General features: G+C 59.2%; 1 protein-coding gene across 3 annotated transcripts in view; it reads right to left on the reverse strand.

The window, feature by feature from the left end:
• The window catches only part of COL7A1 (collagen type VII alpha 1 chain), a 119,398-nt gene that overhangs the window by 78,073 nt on the left and 17,470 nt on the right, over positions 1 to 23,855 (reverse strand). For all 3 annotated transcript variants that reach the window (XM_075938832.1, XM_075938831.1, XM_075938830.1), the window contains exons 4-31: positions 23,541 to 23,700; positions 22,981 to 23,074; positions 22,312 to 22,467; positions 21,298 to 21,461; positions 20,369 to 20,498; positions 18,814 to 18,933; positions 16,909 to 17,058; positions 15,859 to 15,978; positions 14,662 to 14,808; positions 12,962 to 13,078; positions 12,538 to 12,687; positions 11,865 to 11,993; positions 10,194 to 10,340; positions 9,735 to 9,860; positions 8,916 to 9,059; positions 8,686 to 8,811; positions 8,183 to 8,329; positions 7,634 to 7,765; positions 7,409 to 7,555; positions 6,959 to 7,078; positions 6,224 to 6,370; positions 4,254 to 4,390; positions 3,952 to 4,078; positions 3,456 to 3,599; positions 1,606 to 1,778; positions 1,271 to 1,300; positions 674 to 700; positions 459 to 503 (exon numbers count right to left, since the gene is read on the reverse strand). In XM_075938832.1, coding sequence (XP_075794947.1) covers positions 459 to 503; positions 674 to 700; positions 1,271 to 1,300; positions 1,606 to 1,778; positions 3,456 to 3,599; positions 3,952 to 4,078; positions 4,254 to 4,390; positions 6,224 to 6,370; positions 6,959 to 7,078; positions 7,409 to 7,555; positions 7,634 to 7,765; positions 8,183 to 8,329; positions 8,686 to 8,811; positions 8,916 to 9,059; positions 9,735 to 9,860; positions 10,194 to 10,340; positions 11,865 to 11,993; positions 12,538 to 12,687; positions 12,962 to 13,078; positions 14,662 to 14,808; positions 15,859 to 15,978; positions 16,909 to 17,058; positions 18,814 to 18,933; positions 20,369 to 20,498; positions 21,298 to 21,461; positions 22,312 to 22,467; positions 22,981 to 23,074; positions 23,541 to 23,700 — 3,556 coding nt within the window. The remainder of the gene's footprint in view (positions 1 to 458; positions 504 to 673; positions 701 to 1,270; positions 1,301 to 1,605; positions 1,779 to 3,455; positions 3,600 to 3,951; positions 4,079 to 4,253; positions 4,391 to 6,223; positions 6,371 to 6,958; positions 7,079 to 7,408; positions 7,556 to 7,633; positions 7,766 to 8,182; positions 8,330 to 8,685; positions 8,812 to 8,915; positions 9,060 to 9,734; positions 9,861 to 10,193; positions 10,341 to 11,864; positions 11,994 to 12,537; positions 12,688 to 12,961; positions 13,079 to 14,661; positions 14,809 to 15,858; positions 15,979 to 16,908; positions 17,059 to 18,813; positions 18,934 to 20,368; positions 20,499 to 21,297; positions 21,462 to 22,311; positions 22,468 to 22,980; positions 23,075 to 23,540; positions 23,701 to 23,855) is intronic.

The following is a 23,855-nucleotide window of genomic DNA, read 5'->3' on the forward strand; positions in this document are numbered from 1 at the left end:
GAGAAAACAGCCATGGAGAAATGAAATGGGGCTGTTCTGTGGGGATGCCTCCCAGTGGGAAGGGCAGGCTGGGGGGTACTGATCACCCTGAAACCCCTCCTTCTCCTGCTCTCTGCACCTCTCCAACGCAGAGGCTGGAGGACTAGCTGCCACTAGAAGCTTTCCCAGGGCAAGCCATGGAACTCAGCACAGCAGAAGGCCCAGGGAGGGGTCCCTTGATCTCCTGCCTGCTTACTGGAGTGACACTGGGGATAGGTAATAAGATCCCCTAAAAGCCCCTGTGTTGCTCCTCTCACCAACCCCCACTGCACCGAGGCTCTGGGGCTGCCGGCTCCCCAATCTCAGCCTATTTCCAGGCTTGCACAGGGCCTGCACATGCACCGAGTGCAGCTAGAGCTCAGCGCCACGACCCTCCAAGCCCAGGACCCACCCACAGAGGGAGAAGTAGAGGGTGCTACCGGCTGTCCAGGGGGCCCGGGCTGTCCTGCACGTCCTTGCGGCCCCTGCACAGAGAGACAAAGATAGGGATGAATGGCTGTTCCTAGGCCCTTCCGGCTCCCAGGAGCTAAGTCCATCTGCTGAGCCACTCAACCAAAGTGGCCTCACAGCCCCTGGATGGGGAGCAGACCCCTCCCCCACCCGGCACCCCTCCAGCAAATGCTGCAATACTCACAGTCGGACCGGGCTCCCCCTTCTCACCCTGCAGCAAAACAGCGAAAGAGGCTGCTTAGGAGGCAGCACAGCAACAGGCAGAAGGAGCATCTCTGCCCCCATCCCTAGGCCTGGCCACTTCCTGAGGCAGCACAGAGAGCCAGGGGGATGGCCAGGCTGCACCAGGGCTCAGTGCAGAGCTGGCAGGGAAAAGCCATCACCCAACTCATCTCTCCCCACCTTCCTCACCAGCAGCCACGTGCCCTCACCCACAGCTGTGGCCCAGGGCTCTGGGCTGGAAGCAGCCCACTCCCTCTGCAGTTACGCCTGGGGGTGAGTCACCCACCTACCAGGTATTTGCTCACCTCCCAAGGGCACCTGGATGTCCCCTGACTCCCTACTTTACCAGAGCCTGGAGTTCTCTTTGCCACACCCCTCCACTCCAGCATGTTCCCCCTCCCCTGTTCCCTCCCTAGCAGGTCTTCCACACTGCCTCCCCTCCCACTGCTCACCAGCCAGCCCCAGCTGCATGGATCCCCTCCGGCTATCTGCAGTCACACTCCTGCAGCACTCCCCCGTGGGAGGAAGCTGCAGAGGTGCTGGCTGGAGAGGGACTCACCTTGGGACACTGCACTGCGCAGGGCTCCTCCTGAGGGGAAAAAGTTCTGTATTAGACAGTGCCCTGGGCAGCCAAGTCAGTTCCACCCCATGCCATGCCCCCAGGGCCGGGAGCCAGGAAGCAGCGCCCCCCCCCCCCACCTGCAGGGAGACATTAGACCCATGCGTCACGGAGATGCTGCCTGTGCAGGAGGAAAGGAGAACTGCCCCAGCCCCATAGCTTCAGCCACCAGCTCCCTGTGCCCTCCCGCACCGCAGCTCCCCCCTGGCTGTGGGAGAGCTCCAGGGCCTGCAGCTGGGGCAGGAGGGAGCTCCCTCCTTCGCTCTCCCCCTTACCCCGTCCGTGGTAATCACCCTGCAGAGGGCGCCAGCAAGCCCGTCCTCCAGCTCCGACAGGCCGGCACTCGAGTCCTTGGCATAGAAAACATGGCGCGGGTCTTCGCTGGTGACGATGCGGCGCAGCTGTTCGCGATCCGCCCCGTCCATGCCCACGGCCAGCACCTGGATCCCTGCACGCAGCAGACAGGAGCCTGAGGGGGCAGCCTGGCCCCTCAGACCCAGTGCCCAGGGGGTGAAGGGGAAGGAACTGGCAGCTCCGGCTCCCAGCAAACTGCCCGGAGCTGGTGCACCAGCTAACCCAGCAGGAAAGGGAAGGAGGAGAGGATGTCTCACAGTCCCCTCCCTACCCCTACCCCCACACACCTCTCCCTTCCATCACTGGCCAATCCTTCCCTGCCAGCCTGCCCAGTCCCTCCTTCCCCACACCTCCCCCTCCCCCCAGTCCCAACGATGTGACCAAGTATGAGCATTTTGTAACACTTTGATGAATCTGATCGGTGCTTCAGTTTCCCCTACATGCTACACTGTCACCCTGTGGGTGTAAAAGGCCTGTTTGCTCCGGGGCAGGCTGACCTAGGTGTGATTGGCACCTAGCTGTCTGGGCCTTAGGCCTTCTGTCAATTAAGCATCGATGACAATGGCAAATCCAATGCACTGACTTAGCAGGGACCCTGAGGGAGATGGATTTCCTCTTCTCTCTTCAGGGAGGCTGAACAGCATTTCCCCAGGTTAAGAATAAAGGGCTGGGAAGAGGCGAGGTGGGGGAACAGAGCTGGCTGCTGGAAGGAGCTTGGAGGCTGATAGAGAAGAGCAGACGGAGAGAGACAGACACAGCTTGAGTCAAGGGGTCACCACAGCTTAGCTGGGCTCTGGGGTATCAAAATGGCCTGTGCTTTAACCTTCAAGTCCATAGACTACCTCAGGCCTTCCTGCACTGTGTTCCAGGCTGCGAATTGACCCAGCTGCTCTGACAATGCTGTGGGAGAGTCCCTGCCAACACTCGGTGAGGTGCACTGGTGCCCCAAACGCGGGCAGGGCTGCCACAGCCGGGCCCGCTGAGCTGAGCTGGTGGTGTGACACAGGAGAGCTGCAGGCAATGAGGACTAAGGATATTAAGAGGCGGGTAACCGGCTAATTGTGTCGTCGATACAATTTGTATCGACGACACGATTAGTCGATAAGGGGAGGCGCTCTGTCCTGGCTCGCGCCGGTCCAGGCGCTACCCCTGCTGTGGCTCTGCAGTTTAAATGTAGTAGGAGCCGGGCACACAGGCAGCGCTGCTGTGGGGGTAGGTCCCAGACCCGGCGCGAGCCTGGCAAAGTCCTGGCTCGCTCCAGGTCCGGGACCACTGCGACTCTGCATTTTAAATGTAATAGGAGCCGGGCCAGGCTGACTCTTACTATATTTAAAATGCAGAGCCACATTGTGGGAAGGTCCCAGACCTGGCGCAAGCTGGGACTGAGCTGGACTTGCACAGTTCCCAGCTCATGCTGGCTCCAGCAGCCCCTGTCCACACTACAGAGACGGTGCTGGGGGGCACCAGCTTTTAAGCCAGCTCCCCCCAGCACCTGCTCTTGCTTCCTCCGCCCCCCGCACTGTCTTTGATACAGAGGCAGGAAGGTGGGGGGAGGGAATGTGAGTAGTCGACTCGACTACTTGCTTACATGCCTAATGAGGACCAACCAAAGGAAGTGGTGAAGCCAAGTTGCTTACCCTGGGGGACTCGCACGCTGAAGGGGCTCCTCTAACCTAGACACTGTTCCAAAGCTGGGAACATAGCCCCGATCCTGTGGGTCTGTGACACCCGTCCCGCCCTCTCCACCCAGCTCCAGTGACCCAGCTCTTACCTGCTGCCTTGACCTCCCTGGCTGGACCAATGGCATCGTCACTGGAGGGGCTGTCTGCCAGCACCACCAGCACCCCTGGCACACCAGGCCGGCGCCCTGCACTGGGGTTCAGCATGTAGGTCCTGGCAAAGCTGATGGCAGCTCCTGCAGAGAGAAAGGGTATCGCTACCAAGCAGGATCGGTGCCACCTCCATCACGCCCCACATAGGTCCTGCCATGTCCCCTCCCCCTTCGCCACTCACCCCCGCCTGAGGTGAAGTCCAGAGCAGGACCCCAGCGCCCTGGAAAGGTGTTTATCTGGCCTGGGGGGGGCCACTGCACAGGGCTCTCGGGGCACAGGGCCACCTCCTTCCCCCCCCCCCTCCCCATTCTGTCCACATCCCTTGGCCTGCCTGGGGGAGGCCGCCTTTCACTGGAGTTGTGACCGCTCTAAGAAGCACAACATCCAATGCTGGCACTGTGGGGCAGCCCCGGCTGCAGGCCCAGTGCCCCTTACCCAGGGCACTGCCGCTGGGCTCCTCGTAGCGCATGGTGCGGATCCGCTCCAGCACAGTGCCCAGGTCACTGGAGCGATTCAGCAGGAGCCATGGCAGGCTGCGGTAGCTGTAGATCACCACGCCCACCTGGGGAAGAAGGCAACAGGTCAGCCAGGCCACTGAGCTCGCAGCCATGACGATCCCATGCCAGGGGAAGGGGAGACACAGGATGGCCCGAGGCAGCCCCCAGCGCAGGTGGCAGAACAAGAGGCATGTGTGTGAGGTGCGTCAGTGGGGAGACCCAGAGCCCTGCCCCCCATACCTGTGTGGCGTCAGGGCCCAGGCGGCCCAGCGCGGAGACAGTGTTGGTGAGCAGGGCGCGGACGGCCTCAGCGCTGTAGGCACTGTCCCGGGTGCCATGCACCAGGAAGATGACGTCACCACGAGCATCTCTGCAAACTGCACAGGAGAAGGCGCTGAGGGTGAGGAGCAGGAAGAAAAGCCCAGCGCATCTACACTCCTGGGGGTGAGCCTAGCGGACGAGCTGTTCCCAGCACCTCTGCTCTGCAGGGTCATTCCCCTGTATGCTGGCTCTCGCCCACTGTCCCACAGATCAGGGGCAGGGGCAGGGGCAGTTAGAGCTGGAGAAGCCTCTGCAGCCACTCAACAGACCCAGGCTGAGCTGCCAGCGAGCCTGCCCCAGCAGGGACCAGGCCGAGCCCCAAACCACTTGGTGGCCCCCCATGGGCCCAGTCCAGCGTTGCCTTGGGAAGGTTGAAGTTTCTTTTGGGTGGGTCGAAATTTATGTGCACCACCAATATTAAGGTGGTACATGTGTGGATAGGCATCACCAATACACACACACACATATAATTTTAAGCAGTCCATATGCGTGGAAGAAAATATATTAAAACAACAAATATTTAACAAGGATCAATGCTTATGATATTTCATATGAAATCAAATAAAAAAGAAAATTAACACTACCCTTGAAGTACATGTATCAACCTACCAGCTCAAGCTGGTACTTGCTGATTCTGACTCAAGAGCCAGAACTCTACCACAGAGCAAAGATCTGGCCTTAATGTAATTCAATACACCATGTATTAATCAGTAAGGGTATGTCTACACTACCACCCTAGTTCGAACTAGGGTGGTAATGTAGTCTACCGGAGTTGCAAATGAAGCCCGGGATTTGAATTTCCCAGGCTTCATTTGCATCTTGCCGGGCGCTGCCATTTTTAAATGTCCGCTAGTTCGGACTCCGTGCCGCGCGGCTACATGCAGCACGAACTAGGTAGTTCGGACTAGGCTTCCTATTCCAAACTACTGTTACTCCTCCTAGTCGGAACTACCTGTCTGTAGCCGCGGGGCACGGAGTCCAAACTAGCGGACATTTAAAAATGGCAGCGCCCAGCAAGATGCAAACGAAGCCCGGGAAATTCAAATCCCGGGCTTCATTTGCAACTCCGGTTGACTACATTACCACCCTAGTTCGAACTAGGGTGGTAGTGTAGACATACCCTAACTCAGGACTTTTAAAAATCATTAAGATCAGAGTTTTCGATATCTGCAACACCCCCAAAAAATTTTGTTAAAACAATATTTTTCTTTCTTATCTTGAGCCATTAACACCTCTGTAAATTTTGTTTGAAATGTAATCATGCAAATGTCCTGGCACCCACACACCTCTTGCAGCCTGTTCCACCCACCCCCAGCCAAACAGAGAGGACTGCAGCAAGTGAGTCAGACACCACAAACAAACTGTCCCCCCCTCCACCTCCACCTCCACCTCAGTGCACAGATGCCAGCACCCACCCACCCCCTCTTTCCCTACCTACCCCATGCAGTCAGCCCCTTATCTCCCCCTTCCCAGAAGGCTTGAGAGTGCTGAGTTTCTGCCTTTCTCTCCTTGTGCACATGGAACTCTCCTAACTCCCCTCCTCTCTGACTCCTCATCAGCCAATGAATTGCTTACTTACCCCCTCCTTCCCTCCCTCCTCCTACTTCCCCTCCCCCACAGCCATTAACTGTCTCCTTATCTCCCTTCTTTACCGGCTCTGGGAGCTGTTCCATTTCAAGCATGGAGCAGCTGTTTACCTGCTTACTCAGCGAGACACCCCACCCCACCCGTCAGCTGAGCTCCCTGCCTGCACGGGACCTTTGAACTTCTGAGCAGAACTCAGAAAACAGCTGCACGACTATGCAGCAGAGCATCTCACAGGGAACCTTGGCCCAGTCCCCACCACTGCCCATCAAACCAAGAGCCTGACATGGCTGTTCCCCCCCTACCTGTGCGGTCAGTGACGGACGACTCCGTGCCCCTCGTGCTCCCGAACAGCGGCTGGATGGTGAAGACGTATCTGTGCCCCAGCCGCAGCCCCGACACCTGATGGGATGTCGCTGACCCTGGCAGCATCCTCTGCATCTCACCTCCCTCTGACCCAAACAGGGACAAAAGGCCTCAGAATAGGCAGGGTCCGAGGGAGACGGTCCCAGTGTGGGCTGGGCTGTCCAACCCCTCCGCCCAGTGTCGTCTCCCTTAGAAGGGGTATTTGAACTGGGGATGGGTCAGATATACTACTGCAGTGTTTCCAGAACCCCAGGCTGGGCTCAGCCCTGAGAGCTCCACCCCCATCCATTCTGCCCCGGGGCATCCTGGTGGGTTTCCACTCACAGCAGTGAGCTGGCCTGTCTGGAGCAGGCTGCTAGCAGAGGAGTTGGACTCCTGCCCACCTAAGCGGGGGGGAGGGGGCAGGGGGGGGAAGGAGGACGAGCCCCAAACTGACTTCTGTGAGCTGGCCCTGAGCTTGGGTTGCACAGCCTGAGTCAGGACTTTGGTCCTGGGTGAATGAGGGGTCCCAGGGCTGGGGGGTAGCTGTGGCCCAGCATGGAAGGGGGGTTGCTATCTCTTCAGGAGGGCTCGTTACTTAGGCAGCCAATGGGAAATGGCTCCAGACGGGCTCTAGGTGTCCCTGCTGTAGTGCGCAGCCCCATGGGCGGCAGTGCTGGAAAGCTGTTCAGTACCTTGGGGCAGCTTCCAGGTGAGGAGGTAGCCGGTGGCTCCAGGAGCTGGAGTCCAGGCCAGGGTCACCGAATCGTCCTGGGTCTCCATCACCCGGAAATTGGTGACTCGGCCCAGAGGCGCTGGAAGGGCAGGAAAGGAGAACGGGGCTTAGGAAGAGCCTCCCACGACATGCCAATCCCTCCCCCACGGAGAGCAAACCCCAACCCGTCAGGCAAGGGAAGGGGGATGGGGCAGCACAGTTCCACATTTCACCACAGGGTGGCTTCCTGGCTCCAGGCATGGCTCAGCCAGAGTCTCTAGGGCTCAGGACTTGGCTTCTAAGCTGCTTGGTTGGCTCAGACTCCAGAGAAGACAAAACCCGTCCCATCCTCCAACCCCTCCCCCATGACATGCCAGCGAACAGCCGTGGCTGAAGGTTCCCTTCCAGGCCTCAGAGCCTGGGCTCGTACCAGTGCTGACAGCGATGCCCACAGGCTCGCTCTCCTGGCTGCCCACCAGGCTGGTGATCCGGATCTCGTAGCGCACTCCCGCCTCCAGGCCCTCGATGTCGTAGGAGCGGACATTGGGGGGGAGCAGCTGGCTCCTCTCCGGCCCTCCTGCCCCAGGGGAGAGATGGGGTTAAACAAGGCAAGGCGTGCCAGGAGAGCCGTGGGGGAGGAGGGGAAGGAGCTCACCGTCTACTGGCCTCCAGCTCAGGCGGTACCCACTGCTGCCAGGCGCGGGGCTCCAGGTGAGGCGAACGCGCTGCTCCGAGGAGTCGATCACCTGCAGATTCCCCACAGGCTGGACTGGGGCCACCTCTGCAGCTGGGGGGGCAACAACAGAGAGGGAATGGGTCAGAGGAGTAGAGACTTGGCTGCAGCTGCCAGGCCAGGTGTGCAGAGGCCCCCCACTGGGATCTGGGTGTCCTGGCCCAGGTGGGGAGCACTGGGCTGGGTCCTCAGCTTCCTGTCAGGGCTTGGAGCCGCACCATAGGGCCTGGAAAGAGCACTCCGGGCTGCATTCCTGGATCAGATTGCTGCTAATTCCCTGGCCACCGCCAGATCCCAAAGGCATTGCCCCCAAGCTCAGGACACAGACCTTAGCACAAGGAGCAGATGGGAGCTCCAGCCCCCTGCCCACACCCCGCTGGGAGGGCACCACCTGGTACCAGGGCACCCTGGGCAGTCACTAACCCCACCCACCCCACAGGGATCCAGGCTTCCCATGGCACCAGCACCTACGTGTGGTGACGACAATGGAGACAGGGTCACCCTCACGGTTGCCAATCAGTGCTGTGACCTTCACGGTGTAGCTGACCCCCCCCTCCAGGTTGAGAATGTCAAAGGAGCTGGTGTCGCCAGAGACCAGCTTGCTCGATTCGGAGCCCCCTGCAAAGGAACAGAGGGTTACCGTGGTCCCCAGAGGGGGCAGGGCTGGCTGCTGGCAGGGACACAGGCCTCGCTCCCAGTGCCAGGAGCAGGGGAGACCAGGGCCAGGCCCCCTACTAGCTGGTGATGGCGAGTGATTCCATCTCATTAGGGGAGTGAGAGAGTCATGTCCTGAGGCCCAGCACCATGGTTTGTGCCACTCAGGCTGTGGCAGAGAGAAGAGGTGCCAGGGCTGGAGGCAAAGGCCTCTGTCCTTCGAGCACGGGAGGAAGGGGGTGAGAGGCACTGCAGGCCAGGGCAACCATGGGGCTCCTGGAGTCAGGGCAGAGATTTGGGGATGTGGCTGGGTACGTTACCATCTCGCCGGCTCCACACCACCCTGTAGGCAGTCGCCCCAGGCACTCCAACCCAGGTGACCCGGACAACGTTGCTCCTGGACGAGAGGACCTTGAGGCTGGAGACCATCCCCACCTGCTCAGGAGCTGCGACAGAGGGCGGACAGGAGGCCTGGGTTACGAAGAGCTCAGTCCTCCACGGAACCGCAGGGGGGGGAGGTGCTGCACCTGCAGGCCAGGCCTGGCCTCACCTGTTCTCACCGGGATGGTGACAGGGCTGCCTTCCCTGTCGCCCACCAGGGCCGAGACCCCAACGACATAGGCAGCCCCGGCCTGCAGCCCCTCGATGCTGAAGGAGGTCCTGTCGGCTGGCAAGACCCGGGAGATCTCCTGGCCTGCAGGCAAGAAGCACAACCTGCAGGGGTTGGATTTCACTGGCAGGACAGGCATGGGAGGCCGAGGGCAGGCTAAGCTGCTGTGCGGAGACAGCCCAGGCCAAGATGCTGGGGCAACCAAAGAGGACTAGTGCCAGCATTTCCTGGCGGCACCTCATCCAGCGCGAGGGAATCAACAGCAGCTGCCATTTGACTGCGACTCCCTGCACCCATCTGGGAGGAGCAGGGGCCCGGATTCCAGTCCGTGCCCTCCCCAGGGAGCAGCGGGATGGTGCCTCCTTACAATGGTGGGTCAGCCAAGCACCAGCCATTGAGCATGCAATGGTCAGACCAGGCCCCACCCTGCCTGCAGCGGGCACCGGGCTGCATACCTCCGGCAGCAGGATCTGCTCTATGGGGCTGCAGCTTATTCCCAGGTGGCCCGAGAATGGGATGTGGCAGCAACACCCCCAAGCCAAAGGCCCTGCAGGCTCTGAGCTGCCAGGAAGCAAAGAGGATCCTGTCACCGGCTCTAAGCAAGAACCCAGGCCCAGACCCCAGTCCCCTGCTCTAACCACTAGAGCACGTTGAGGCAGAGGCAGATGGGTAATGAGGGCATCCCTCACGGCAAGGAGCCAGTCCGGATAGCCCCACCTCAGTGGCCCGGCTGAGCCCACACGCATTCAGCACACCTACCATCACTCGCCCGCCATGTCAGCTTGTAGCTAGTCGCCCCAGGAAGCCCACTCCATGTGACTCTCAGCTGGTTGGGTCTGATCTCAGCCACCCGCAGGTTGGTGATGCTGCCCACAGGCTGGGGACCTGCAGAGACAGGATCCCAGAGACTCGTCTCTCATGTCCGGTCCCGCCCTCCTCCATCCCTGCCAGCCCAGCCAGGGGGCAGGAACAGATGGGTGTCTGTTCTCCAAAGGCACCGCCAGCTGTGCTGAACGCCAGCTGTGCCTGCTGCTGTGGGGAGGGAGCATGGGAAAGGGGCTAGGAAAAGAGTGACAGACCCCTGTGTGAAGGGACAAGGGCCCATCTCCCTCCCCCTGCCTCCCCTCCCATGCCCCAGTCAAAGCCCTCAGGCTGGCTCCATAGGAAGAGCCCAGCCCAGCCTCCAAGGGGCTGATGCAAGCTGGTCTCAGCTCTCACCAATGCGGATGCTGAGGGGGACGGCGCTGCCCTCACGCCTGCCAATCAGGGCTGACACGCGCACGATGTAGGTGACCTCCTCGCTCAGGTCGTCAAGCTCCAGCATGGTCTGGGTGCCTGGGATCTGCCTGGTCGTCTCGCTGCCATCTGCAGGGGTGACAGAGCTGGGAGGTTCAGGATTTCCTGAAGCTCTGATGTCACCAAGGGACCCTGAGGTGACATGCCGCCTACCCTCACACCTAGGCACGGCACCTCCACCCCGAGATCAGGCCACGCTGACTCCAACTGCCTCCTTGGCCTCTGCGCACAGCTTTCCTGGCTGGGAGCGGGGGGGGGGGGGGAGGGAACACCACTCTTTCCCCACCCCCAGCACACATCTGGCCCAATGGGCAGGTTGAGCGCATGTCCCTCAGAGCCTGCTTGCAGGACTGGGATCGCACATGCCATTCCAGTCACCCAGCACGGGATGGCTATGCTAGCAGGTGCCCAATCAATGATGCTCTGGAGCAATGCCAGCACTCGGGGACAGGGGACTGGTTATACGGCCCCCCATTACTGAGCATGGTTTGTGAACACATGCGCCCAGTCCTTGGCATCAGCTGCATCACACAATTCAGCTGCAGCCCTCGCAAGGGTAAGGGAAACCCTCCAAATGTGACCCCAGAGTAGAAGTCCCAGCAACGCCTGCCTGAATTTGCCAGCAGCCTGAAATGATCGCTCAGCGGTGGGAACTGCTCTGTTCACATGCACGCTGGGTGTTGACTCTGAAGCCTAATGACCATGGTGTAAATGCTAACTCTGAACTATTTCAGTGCTGCCCATTTTAGCAGGAGCATTGAGCTCATGGGTTTATGCCACTAATCCAACCAAGGGCTGGCCCGAGCCATTTGTGTGCCCCAGGTCCCGGGAGCGTGGTGCCGCCCCTGGGAGTGCGGCGCATATATGGCCCCGCCCCCGGGCTCTGGGTGCCCAGCACATGTGCGGCCCTGCCCCCGTCCAGTCCAGCAGCCCCATGCAGCACCCCCTACAATGCGGCACCCCAGGCGGTAGCCTGGTCAGCCAGTAGCTTGGGCTGGCTCTGATCCAACCTGCCCCCTGCAACTCCCCAGCTGTTCCCTGCCCAGTTCCCTGTAATAGCTGCCATGCAGCCTCCACACAAGGCTGTGCAGCCCAGAGGGAACTGGAGGGACAGTATGAAATGCACCGCAGTGAGTATCCAAACCCCAGCACAAAGGAGAACGGGGGGAAGCCAAGGGGCGGTGCACTGCAGGCGTGAGTCACTCGCACAAGTAATGCCATCCAAACCCGCAACTCATATGTAGCATCTACCTGAGAATCTCAGCCAGCTACCCACCTGCCCCCCAGCACCTGGCCACAGGACAAGGGCCAGCTGACTACAAGCCCTGATCCTTCTGGGAGAGGACTGAAAAGACTGAAGGGCTGCTTCGCAGAAGCACTGGTGTGGGTGGATCTCTGGGTGTGCAATGGATATCTCCAATGGATATCTAGAAGCCACGGCATATTCTCCAGTCCCAGCCCCTCCACACTGAGCCTCAGACGCCAGGCAGGAGGCACTTGTTAGAGTCAGCTCCGGATGGGTCAGGAGCTCCAGCCTCGGCCACAATTTCCACGGGAGGACCCGTAAGCATTGGCTCCCCACTGGAGACTCACCCTGGGAGCTGCGCAGCACGATCTTGTACTCAGTGGCACCCGGGACCCCTGTCCAGGCCAGCCGGAGCCTCTTCCCCACAGTACCAACGACCCGCAGGTCAGAAATGCTGCCCACTGGGGGCTCCACACCTGCAAGATAAGACAACGCTAGGGCCTGGCTCAGAGCTGGGAAGGCAGACACCTGGGGACACTGTACAAGAGGGCGAGGCACCACAGGCCTATGACCCCGTCAGAAGAGGCCTGGCAGAGCCGGAGATCCTGTCCTCGTCCAGCTCATGGGGTGCCTGGCACTCGCGCTGCATGGATGGATGCCCCAGTGGAGAGGAAAGGCAGGGTGGGGGCCTATTTGATCACTATTTGCCCAGCACCAGTCGCTTCCTTTGAAAGCCTACAGCCTAGGAGCCTGCAGGGAAGGTGACGAGTCTGACTGGACCTGGACGGGGACCCAGCAATGACCCCACCCACACTGCAGGTCAGACCCCAGTGAGGTGACCCAGGAGCAGTGCAGGGGCCCTGTGCTGGGAATGTCAATCACTTGGAGAGCCACCCACCCCGAAAGGGCTGGCCCGAAGTCACAGGATGCCCACTTGCGCTGCAGACTGGGCACCTCCAGGACCTGGGATCCCTCCTCCTTTGCTCACTTACCCGCGCGGGCCCTGGGATGTTCACTCACCTGTCTGGGAGATGGTTACGGGCGTGGCCACCTCTCTCCCATCATACAGCGTGTAGAGGGTGATGCGATATTCCGTGGCCGGCTGCAGGCCGGTCAGCTGGTACCTGTCGATGTTGGTGGGCAGGGTCACGGTCTGTGGGGGCTCAGCACCTGAGAACCAGAATGGGAGGGGGAGGAAGTCACATGCTGCATCCCAGCCCTGAATCTCAGTCCCTTCCCTCCCCTTCGTCCTCCCAGGGACACCTGCGCCGGCAGCTGGATCCTTCTGAACTGCTTGGCCGGCCTATGAGCCAGATCTGGAGCCCAGCGGAGCCTGTGGAGATCAGAGATGGGGATCTATCCCCCTACCCCACCCCACACACAGAGCACCTCAGCCTCCCTCGTGCCCTTCCCCACCCCCGCTCTGGGGAGCAGGCCAGCCTACCTGTTGCTCTTTTCCACTCCAGCCGGTAGCCCCGGGCATCGCGGATGATGTTCCAGAGCACTTGGATGGATGTTGGGCCCAGAATGACTGTCCTCAGGGACTGGACTATGCCCGTTTCTAGAGGAAGGACAGACAGATGGGCAGGCTGAGCTCAGCTGCGGGAAGGCTCTCGACAGAGCCCGGTGCCAACGAGGAGAAACTGGTTTCCACAGCCTCCTCCCACGCTGAGCTCCCCGCCAAAGCAGCCCTATGAGAAGCGAGGCAGTGGGCCTCCGACACAGTGGTCGGGCCACCGCTTCCTGCTGCTCCGCTTGGCTGCAAAGAGCGAAATGGAGCCAATGCGAGCCACAAGGCTCTGCGGCTGCAGAGCCAGTAAATAAACAAACCGCGGCGGCCAGTTAACGTGTTTCTCAAAGTGATTCCGCGGAACACTTCCAGAAACACTGCTCTAGAAAGCTGCGGATGATTTGGGATTGCAGGTAGCCGTTTCTAATACCTTACTCACTATCAGCTAGGTCTACGCTATAGCCTTTTTTCAGAAAAAGCTACGCAAATTGCGCTCCACAATTTGCATAGCTTTTTCCAATTGCTTTTCTGGAAGAAGCTTTACCACCATTTGGCCAGGTCTAGACAGAGCCAAATGGCGGAAAAGCCTCCTCTTTCAGAGTAGCCCTTATTCCTTGTAGAATGAGGAATACGGGGCTCCCCGAAAGAGCATGTTTGCTCCTCCTCAAAAAATAAAAAAAGCAGAAGAGCAGGCGCGTTCCCTGGATGCAGCGGAGTTTTTACGGGATACCTCTGGTATCCCCCCCCCCCCCCCGTAGTCTAGATGCACCTTCACAGGGCTGTGTGTTAAGCAAAGTGCTGGCCGTGAGCTCAATCTGACAAGCTGGTGCAGACAGTTCCTTTGGGAACAACAGGCCTTTGGAATGGCCAGTGGATCAGGGGCTTGACCAGCAATGGGCAACCTAGGCTAGTGAGTGGGCTGCATGAGTGGCCCTCCTTCATCTCGGTGGGCCACAAGATTGTCATAACCAGGATGGTCTCCTGGGATAGGGTAGTTTTGCTAACTGCGCGTGGGTACCTAGACTTTGTGGGGTGCTGGCTGAACAGCAGCAGTGCTTTGGTGGGATGCAGAGAGAGCACATGGCTCTTACAGTCAATGTTGTGTGCAAGCAACACACACCTCACTTCACATGCGCTTGCTTTATGGATGCATCACTTTAGTAACACCGATAGGAAAAAAAACGGAAACCAGCGAAATCTGGCAACCCTGTGGATGGGCAGCACCAAACAAAATGTCTCTTGGGCCACAGGTAGAACCCCAATGGGATGCAGGTGACCCATGGGCTGCAGTTTGCCCATCACTGGGCTGGCCACTGCACCACATGCGCGGAGGACTCAGGGCTTGGCGTGTGCGGATTGCTACCTACAGAGAGCAAGTTCTGCAGGGGCCTGGAAGGCAGTTCTTGGGGGCTGCCAGTGGCTGCTGATCCCCAGCAGGCACAGGCAAGACTTGCTCACACTCACGGCAGGTGGTGGTGCGATGCCTCGGCCCTGGGGAGCATCCCTGTCTATACAGGGCTTGGCACAATGGAGCCCTGACTGGGGCCTCTGGGCACTGCCACAGAACAAATCCTACAGACATCCCAAAGATTCTACCCCTCGCCCCTCAGCCTTTCCCATGGCCATGCACACACCTGTTCTTCTCCTAATGGAGGCTGGGGGCCCCTCTATTTGCCCGTAGAGTGGCATGACCGTCAGCAGGTAATCTGTGCCTGGCTGCAGTCCAGTCAGCAGGTAGGAATTCTTGCTGGCATCCACATCAAATTTCCGAATGTCCTGGCCTGAGATAATCCAGAGCAAAAGGGCATAAGGCACAATTCCAGGTGGTGTGCTCAAACGCGAGCCCCACGCCACACCTGGGTCTCCACACCTGACACGACTGACTGCCCCTCCAGCCTGCTGTCCCATCTCCCAGCTGCATGGGGTCAGACTGGTGCAGCAAATGCAGGATCCCTGCCTCCACGACACAGCAGGCCCAAGTCTATTCTGACATCCAGCCTCAGCCCATACACCTGGCCACATCCTTACCCATCTCATCAGGTTTGGATTCCGGGCTGCCAAAGGCCAGCAATATCCTGACAGCACTAATTTCGAAATAGGAGGGTAGTGTAGACATACCCTCAGAAGCCATTTCCAGGAGCACATGGGCACCTTCCCATCTGGGCCTGGCTCTCTGTGACACAGCCTGGTGCATAGCCCCACCCCACCCACTCCCCAAGGCTGGTACGCCCTGCGACTGGCACAAGGGCCCGCATGAGAGCCTGTATGGAACCAAATTGCCTTCAGGGCGACAAGGAGCCTCTTGACAGAACTTCAGCACACCAGCCCCCTTTGCTCATCCTCTGCCGACTGTCTTCCTTTCGCCCACTGGGATTGGGCAGGATGCTCCAGAAAGGAGGGGACCAAGTGGCAGCTCTGCCACCTGCCCTCCTCCTCTTCTTCCCTGGCACATGCTTTCCTGCCACTGGGTTCCCTCCTCTCCTGAGCATCCGGCTCAGTCCCTTGGCCCCCTTCTCCCCCCTCCAGCCACTCCACACTTCACCAGCAGGAGCTCCACAGAACACAGTTTGGGACTCCATCCTCTGTCCCATAATGCACCTGGCAACACAAGAGTCCTGTCCCATGGGAGAGGTGCTCCTGCTCTGCTGAAAGACAAGCCAGCTCCTTCCCCCTCCCCCTGAAATCCTAAGAGCCTGCACCTCAGCTCAGCCCACTGGGTCCCCCACCATCCAGCCAGGAGGTCTGGAGAACTGTGTCCGTAGTTCAATCTACAGCATCCTGTCACTGGTTTAGGGAAGGGGAGAGAGCTCTAGTGAGTCAGACAGACCTACCTGAGGGGAGCCCCCACGAGACCCGGTATCCAGTAGCTCCACTCACACCCCGCCAGGTCACCACCATGCTCTGCTGGGAAATGTTCTCAACTGTCAGCTGCTGCACCCTTTCCAAACGCACTGGAGGGAGAGGGAATCAAACAAAACACAAGCACGGCACAAATGTGAAACCAGAGAGATCAGCCCATAAGGCAATCAAAGGATACTGTGGAGCCCAGCCCGGTTCAAGAGACCAGCTCTCACAAGAGATGCAAGAACAATAACCTTAACTCTGCCCCTAAACAAGCACAGTTCCTTCGCCAGTAATCTCAAAATATAAATACACCACAAAACTTCAGAAAATACACCCAGAAATTATATACGTGCAATTTCATGGACATGCACCAATCAGCTTCACATGCAAGTCCACACACACATTTTAAAAACTGATTGTTTTTAAACCAGGCATACAAACATAGTTTCAAAATATACCAGAGATACTTTTAAAAAAATTCTATGCTCGGGTGATTTTATAATATTTACATATCAAAATCACTACTTTCTTTAAAAATCCTTGAATCAAAGTTAAAGTTGTTTTAATGCATTTGAGATATGCACTTTTTGTACCTGACATGAGTTATACCTGGTTGAAAAAATATGAGCTGACAATTTCATAACACTTGGAAGTGGTGTTCATTTCACAGGGTTCGAACTGGCCCATTTTCCAGTTTGCTTGACACTTTTCACACAACTGGATTGACATTTTTATCAAAAGCGTTTTAGAAATGTTTTTGCTTATTGAAAACTACATTTTCTTCCCAGAAACCAAGATTTCGGTAAAGAGAACATGTTGCTGATGATTTTCACAACTGTGTTGATAGAGTTTTTATAAAAATATGGAGAATAATTGCATAAAAAACAGAACATTTCAATAACTTGACAATTACTTTGCAACTTAAAGTTTTTTAGAAAGAAAGACAAAAAGAAACCAAACACCCCTGAAAACAAAACCCCAGTGAGATGCCTTCTGTGCATCCCCAGGCTCTGGCTGTCTGAGGAGATGGTACTTACGGGTTCGGCCAGTTATCTGGGTCGGTGCTACTGTCTGCTGCTGGGAGACAGGCTGAAGAGTAACCACGTAGTCAGTGTTGGGGCGCAGGTTGCTGAGCATGATGGACACAGAGTTGGCCCCGAGGCTCATCTCCTCTGCCTGAGCCTCACCTGGGAGGGGCACAGACAGCAACGCATGAGGAGGCCCATTCATTGGAAGGCATGAGGCTCTGGAGCTAAAGGAACTAACCCTGGCCTTGGGCAAGCTGCTGAACACAAGCTACATGAGGCTTCAACCAGGCCTCTCCCTCACACAGTAGGTCAGGACTGGACCATTTGGGCACCCCAGGTACATACAGCACAGAACACACTTGCCCTTCCACATGTGTGCAGGACCTAAGCAAGCCATGTCTCCCCAGTACCATGGGGGAGGTGGGTGGCATGTGGCCCCTGTCTACCCAGCCCCCGAAGCACAGGGAGGGAGGAGGGAGCACAGCTCCAGCCCCGCCAGAGAAGGGGGGGCAGGCACTCAGGGGCAGCAATACTCTGCCCCCAGAATGCCTACAGTAGGCGTTCTGGAGGCAGAGTGTGAGCGGGGCCAGGCTGGCCGTTTGGGAAGGCAGGGCCTTCTCCCGCCTAGCATACCCCTCACCCAAGTCAGCCCAGCCTGGTGCCCCATTCCCAGCAATGCAGCACAGCCAGTGCAAGAAGCTAAAGAGAGATTGGGGGCAGAGCTGGGGAAAGGGAAAGTCCTGGCACCCCCTAGCAGTTCCATGAAAGGAGGGGAAAATGGCAGAGAAATGCCCACACGCTGGCCCCCTCAGCCTGGCACAGGGTCTGGGCAGGGCACGGGTGGGTCTGATGAGCTCAGCAGTGATTTTGTGCCCTCAGGGCCAGCATTCTCTGCTGGGGAGCTGCACTGCCATGGCAGCTGGGTGTGGCCACATGTAGGGCGAGGCCCCCTGGGAGTGCTGCCAGGGCCACATGCCCTGGGATGGCTGCAGGCTGGGGAGGAGCAGTTCCAGGTGCAGCTTCCTACAGGCAAGAGCACTAGGGAGCAGGGAGGTGGAGGGAGAAGGGGGCTTGAAACCGTCTACAACCCAAATCCCAGAAAGCACATAAAGCCCCTGTACACACACCCCCTGTACACACTCTTCCAAGCACACTTACACCCCCTCCCACAGTGCACCACACCACACTACCTGCACATGTGCACCCCAGCACACGTACAGCCCTCCTCCCAGACACACAAGCCAGCCCTGTACACCCACACCACTGACCCCTTACAGCTCTCCCTGTCATGCACGCAGGACACTCCAAAATACCTTGGTTCCACATCCCCCAACACCAGGGCTGGTGGGACTGCCCCCAACACAGACCGGCGCAGTGGGAGGCGAGCTGGGGCAGGCATCTGCTCTTGCCTACAGGGGTCCTGGGCTTCTACATTCTGGCATGTAAACACCACACAGCGTATCACAGCCTGGCAGCAACCCCCTTGGGCCCAGCCAGGCCTGGGGTGCCCTGCACTGAGCCCAGGACAGCCTCCCAAGGGAGCAAGGGGTCATTCAGCTGGCTCTGTCCCTGCCTGCCTTAGACGGAAGCCCAGACCCGTTGCTTGGTGGGGTTTGTGGCTAGTGAAGCTGCGTGGCAGACAAGGCAGGGGGTGGGGGAGAAGGTGGTGCAGCCAGAGAGCCATGCTAACTGCTTCTCCTCCAACGCGGCCGAGTCCTGGAGCAGTGGAGACAGGCCTGTCCAGGCTTGGATTGCCCTGCCCTTCTGGAGTGAATCCAGGCTCCACACCCTACACGTGAGGGACCGTGGTCTGCAGCCAGGCTGGCTGGCAGTTCTCCTGCAGCAGAGAACACAGCCTGGGGGGACACTCCCACATTGCAGCACCTCCCCAGCCAACCAGTCACCTGCTCTCACCTTGAGCCATGTAGGTGATCCGGTAGCCCTGCAGGCTCTCCAAGGCAGCTGCCCAGGCCAGCCTGAGGAAAGACGGCCCCGCTTCCACCACTCGGAAATTCAACACTCCGGACAGGGCCTCTGAAAGAGAGCAGGGGCGGGGGCATCACACTCACACCCTCCTGCTCCAGAAAGCACCCAGCCCTTTGCACCTGGGGCTAGGAGGAACGCAAGTGTCTGCCCTGCCCAGGAGCTCCCCAAGAGGCACCCGGGGCGATGGGGGCTGGGGTGGTCATTAGCCTGTCCAGGGTAGGGTTGCCAATTGTCCAGTTGCATATACCCAAACACCCTAGCCCTGCCCAGTCCCTGAGGGCCCCGCCCTGCTCACGGCACCCCCCTCCCTCTGTCGCTTATTTTCCCCCACCCTCACTCACTGTCACCAGGCTGGGCCAGGGGGTTGGCAGTGTGGGAGGGGGCTCCTGGTTGAGCCTGGGGGAGAGTGTCGGGATGCAGGAGGGGGCTTAGGGCCAGGGCAGGGGGTTGGGATGCGGGAAGGGGTGAGGACTGTGGCTGGCTGGGCAGGGTTTACTTTGGGAGGCTCCCGGTTGGTGGTGCAGCAGGACTAAAGCAGGCTCCCAGCTTGCCCTAGCCCTGCGCCGCTCTGGGAAGTGACCAGCACATCCCTGCAGCCCCTGGACGGAGCACGTGTCTCCACACGCTGCTCCTCCCTGCAGGCACTGACCCTGCAGCTCCCAGTGGCTACAGTTCCCCGTTCCCGGCCAGTGGAAGCTGCAGAGTTAGCGCTTTGAGCAGGGACAGCATGTGGAACCCATCGCCCCCCTGCCTAGGAGCCACAGAGATGTGCCAGCCACTTCCAGGAGCGACACAGGGCCAGGGCAGGCAGGGAGTCTGCCTTCCCATGCTGCGTCACCAGCGGCCAGAAAGCTCTTGGACTGGCTGCAATAGCTGCTGGGAGACCCAACTCCATTTCGGGAGAGTCTCTGGAAAGATTGGCAGCGCAGCCCTAAGACTGCCACCACATAGACCATCCATCTCGCCACGGCCAACCCCCACACCACCCCAGAGCTAGCGTTACTGCGCACACCCCGTGCCTGGCCCGCCCGAGCGATCCCATCCCCGCAGTCATCCAGGCAGAGAATCCAAGATGGCGGCAGTGATGGAGTGAGCACATGGCCAGGCAACAGGGAGCTGTCCATTCCCACGGGGAGCCTGCCAGGATCCTGGGCACAGGGAGTCACGCTCACCCCAAACAGAGCCGCAAGCGGGTTCAGCAGCCTGGATGAGCTCACAGCCAGCCTGTCCTCTAGTCTCCGCCCTGAGGAACCAGGCTCCACCTTGTAACAGGCCCATGCCGGGACAATGGCCCACGGACAAGGCAGCCACCCTCTCTAGCCCCAGGCCAAACCCCAAGCCCACCAGGCTCTCCCATCAGGAATGCCCCTGGCTCAGAGGCTCTCCCTGGCTCCCCGGTGCCACGCTGGCGCCTGTATCTGGGCAGGCAGATGGGGCAAATGCGGGGAAATTCACTGCATGGGGAGCTAAGCAGGTTACTCACCGGTGCGTCCTGTGCCAGAGACCGACTCGCCGATGCTGTTGGCATACTGGGCGATGACGGTGACCAGGTAATCTGTCCCTCCCCGCAGCTGGCGCAGCACGGTGCTCGTCTCCCCAGGGCTCAGGCTGACCTGTCCAACGGCACCCAAAGGCATTACTCTTTCAACATTTCTCCTGCTTCTCGCCAGCCCCCTCCTGCTGCCCAGACGGCACAGCCACTGAGCTGGGCCTCGTGGGGCATGGGGGATTTGGCACCATTCACTTTCCTAAAGGGGCTGGTGGTGGAGCAGGGGTCAGAGTAGCTGGCAGGAAAACCTGACAGGCTCCATTCACCCACAGGGCAGGCTGCTGGCTGCAAACACACAGCCCATTCCTGTTTACCTCAGGCAGAGATGGCCTCCTTCCCAGCAAGAAGGGGAACTCAGGCTATGTCTGCACTGCCGGGTTTTTGCACAAGAAGTCGTTTGTGGAAGAGTTCTTGCGCAAAAACTTCTGCGTCCACACCTCAAAGTGCATCGTTTTTGCACAAGAAAGTGTCCACACTGCATGGACGCTCTTGCGCAAGAAAGCTCTGATGCCATTCACAGAATAGCCATCAAAGCACCTGTGCTTTTTTGGATAGTCTCTTTCTGAAATCCCTGCGGAGCGTCCTCACGTGCCTTTTTGCACAAGAGCTGTAGTGCAAAAAGGAGTTATGCCTCGTAGAAGGTTTACCTACATCGCAAAAAGCTCTCTCTTCTATCGATTGACTGCAGATTTTCTTGTGGAAAAATGCACTTGAGGTGTGGATGCTCCGCGGGTTTTTGCGCAAAAATTACCGTTTTGGCGCAAAAACCTTGTAGTGTAGACGTAACCTCAGCCGCATGGGCTCTCTGCTGAGCCTGTCCGGTGGATGGTTCTCCAGACGAAGCTGGAAAGGGAAGCTCTCACCTCTTTCATCTCTGCTGTCACTTGCTGCCCCAAGCTTGTGAGCGGCACATACTGGACTTTGTAGCCTGTGACGGGGCCACCCGCTGCTGTCCAGCGGATCCTCAGTGCATCCGCCGCCTGTTCCACGAAGACCAGGTTGGATGGGCCGCTATACACCTGCGAACCTGAGGGGGAGGAAAGCAGCAGTCAGGCTCCCTGCTGGCGCCCTGCCCTCCCCAGGGCGGACACGCATGGAGCTGTGGCATGAACTCCAGTTCCTTGCTGCCCAGCACAGGCAGCCACTCGGGGATGGACGGCCTCTGGCACAGTGAAGAGCGTTATCGGGCGCGAATCATGAAAACATGCTCACTCAGATTTCCTGAGGTGGGGGTGGGGGAAATCAACCAGGCAGAGCAGCACCAAGGGGCCAAAGTGACCCAACGCCGGGCCGCAGTCAGCATCCCATCACCACGGCACAAAGGCACAGAGTGACTGGCACAGAGCCCTGGACACCGAGCTGCACCTCCAGGAGGGGGTCATCACCAGCAGGCCCGCCAATGGGTCGGGGAGAGGAATGTCCCAGGGCCCAACCATTCAGAAGGCTCCTGGATGCTGCCACTGGAGCCCCAGGCAGCGCTCTCCAGACTGGCTGGGCATGGGGGTGTGGTGCACTCTGAGCAGCTCTGAGGCAAGTTAGCCCCCCCCCTCCCCTCGGCCCGTCCCTTCCCCCACACACACACCTTGCCTGGGTGATCTCCAGGAACACATGGCAGGGTGGAATTTAACCCTTGCACTGCAGCACCGGAAACAGCTGCAATAGCCAGTGCCCAGGAAAGGGGAATATCTTGCCAGGCACAGCCAAGTGCTGACCGGGCCCAGGCTGAACTCCCTTGGGCTGGAACTCTCCCGTGGTTAGAAGGGGAGGAGGAGCACTGCACAGAGCAGAGAAGTGACCCAGCACAGAGCTCCAAGGCACGTCCGGGGCTGATCTGTCCCTGGGGAGGCCGCGAGGACTAGCTATAACACGCCCCTTACCTGTCTGCAGGACCCCTCCGGTGCTGGCGCACACCCTCCGAGACACCAGTGGCAGCAGGGTGCTCAGGATCTTGAAGTCGTTGACATAGAAGAAGTAGTCATCCGAGGGCGTGGAAGCCACACTCATGAGCTCGGTGCGGTCTGCGTTCTTAATCCCTGCAGGGGGAGGAGGGCTAGTGAGGGGACACCAGGGTCTCTCCTAGGAACAATCCCCAGCTCTGCCTTGAGTTATGTCCCTCTCCGCCCTCCGGCTGGCACAGCGGCACGCCCCATCCTTACTCCCCCTAGCCTGCAGCTGCAGAGCCAGCCATTCATGGCTAGCAGCAGCATGCTACGGGTGTGCTGGGTTGGCAGGGCCTGGAGCCTGCTCTCCACTTCCCATCCCCTTCACTGGCCACTGCAAGTCAGAGCTCCCTAGCCTCCCAGCCCTGCATCGTCCACTTCCCTCCCTCATCCTCGAGGAGCAGCCTCATTCAAGGGCAGCCAGGTGCTCCCGCTCTCAGCCAGCGGCTACACTGGCCAAGATCACAGGGCGGATGCCCGGCTTTGCCATCCTCCTACAGCCCCTGGACCAAAGGGACACTGAGGCCAGTGATGGGAGTCCTGAGCTGCTTGGTGAAGGCAGAGCCCCCCCGCCCCTGGCTCCCAGTTGGCACTGGAGTCTCTTACCCACAGCAAAGACCTTGGTGCCCTGAGCCTTCAGCTTCACGGACGGCTGCTCAGTGTCATCTTGAGACTTGCCGTCTGTGATGAGGATGCAGACCTGCCAGGAAGGGGCCAGGATGGGTCAGGAGGAGGGGGCTGGCCAACTTCACGCCAGCCTTAACACTAGCTGCAGGGCCCAGCTCCTGTGGGAGGGGCCCCAAGGCCAGTGCCCCCAGCTGGTTCAGCCAAATTCCAGCTGAGGTGAGTAGCGCTGAGTGGAAGGAGCCCATGCTGGGAAGAAGGGGCACAGCAATCAGACAGCCTGTTGCCTACCCACTGTCTCCCGTCATGGAGCACGAGCTGGAAATGTAGAGCGGTTGCATAGGGGCTCAAAGGAGGGGGGACATAGCACGACTAGACTGCCACGTTCCAGCAGCACCCGGCTCTGCTCCCCCTCCAGCACAGAGGGAGCCAGGCAAGCGGCCTAGCCGGGGCCAACAGCATGCTCTGGAGTGGAGCCACAGGCCAGCGTTTTGCTCCCACATTCCCCAGCCATGGCCTAAGCAGGGTCTCTCTAGAGGTACCTGTGGGACCCCGGGCCGGATCTGAGTGGGCCCAAAGAAGTTGTCAGCGATGTAGCGCAGGCCGGCACCGGTGCGTGTGTTCCCGGTCTTGTAGCTGAGCTGCTGGATGGCTCTCCTCACCTCGGTCCCGTTTGGATGCTGGGAGAGGGTGAACTCGAGCCTGGGGACAAATGTGATTCCAGGGCATGGGGGCAAACCACAGCATGGCCAGCTCCAGCAGGCTCTGCACAGTAACTGCACAGCCCTGTGCCTCCTTAGGGGAAGCTACCGACCCATGGGGCATCTCTAGGGAAGGGCTCACTCCCCTTGGTCCCT

The sequence above is a fragment of the Pelodiscus sinensis genome, chromosome 11 (genome assembly GCF_049634645.1).
Source record: "Pelodiscus sinensis isolate JC-2024 chromosome 11, ASM4963464v1, whole genome shotgun sequence".
Classification (NCBI taxonomy): domain Eukaryota; kingdom Metazoa; phylum Chordata; order Testudines; family Trionychidae; genus Pelodiscus; species Pelodiscus sinensis.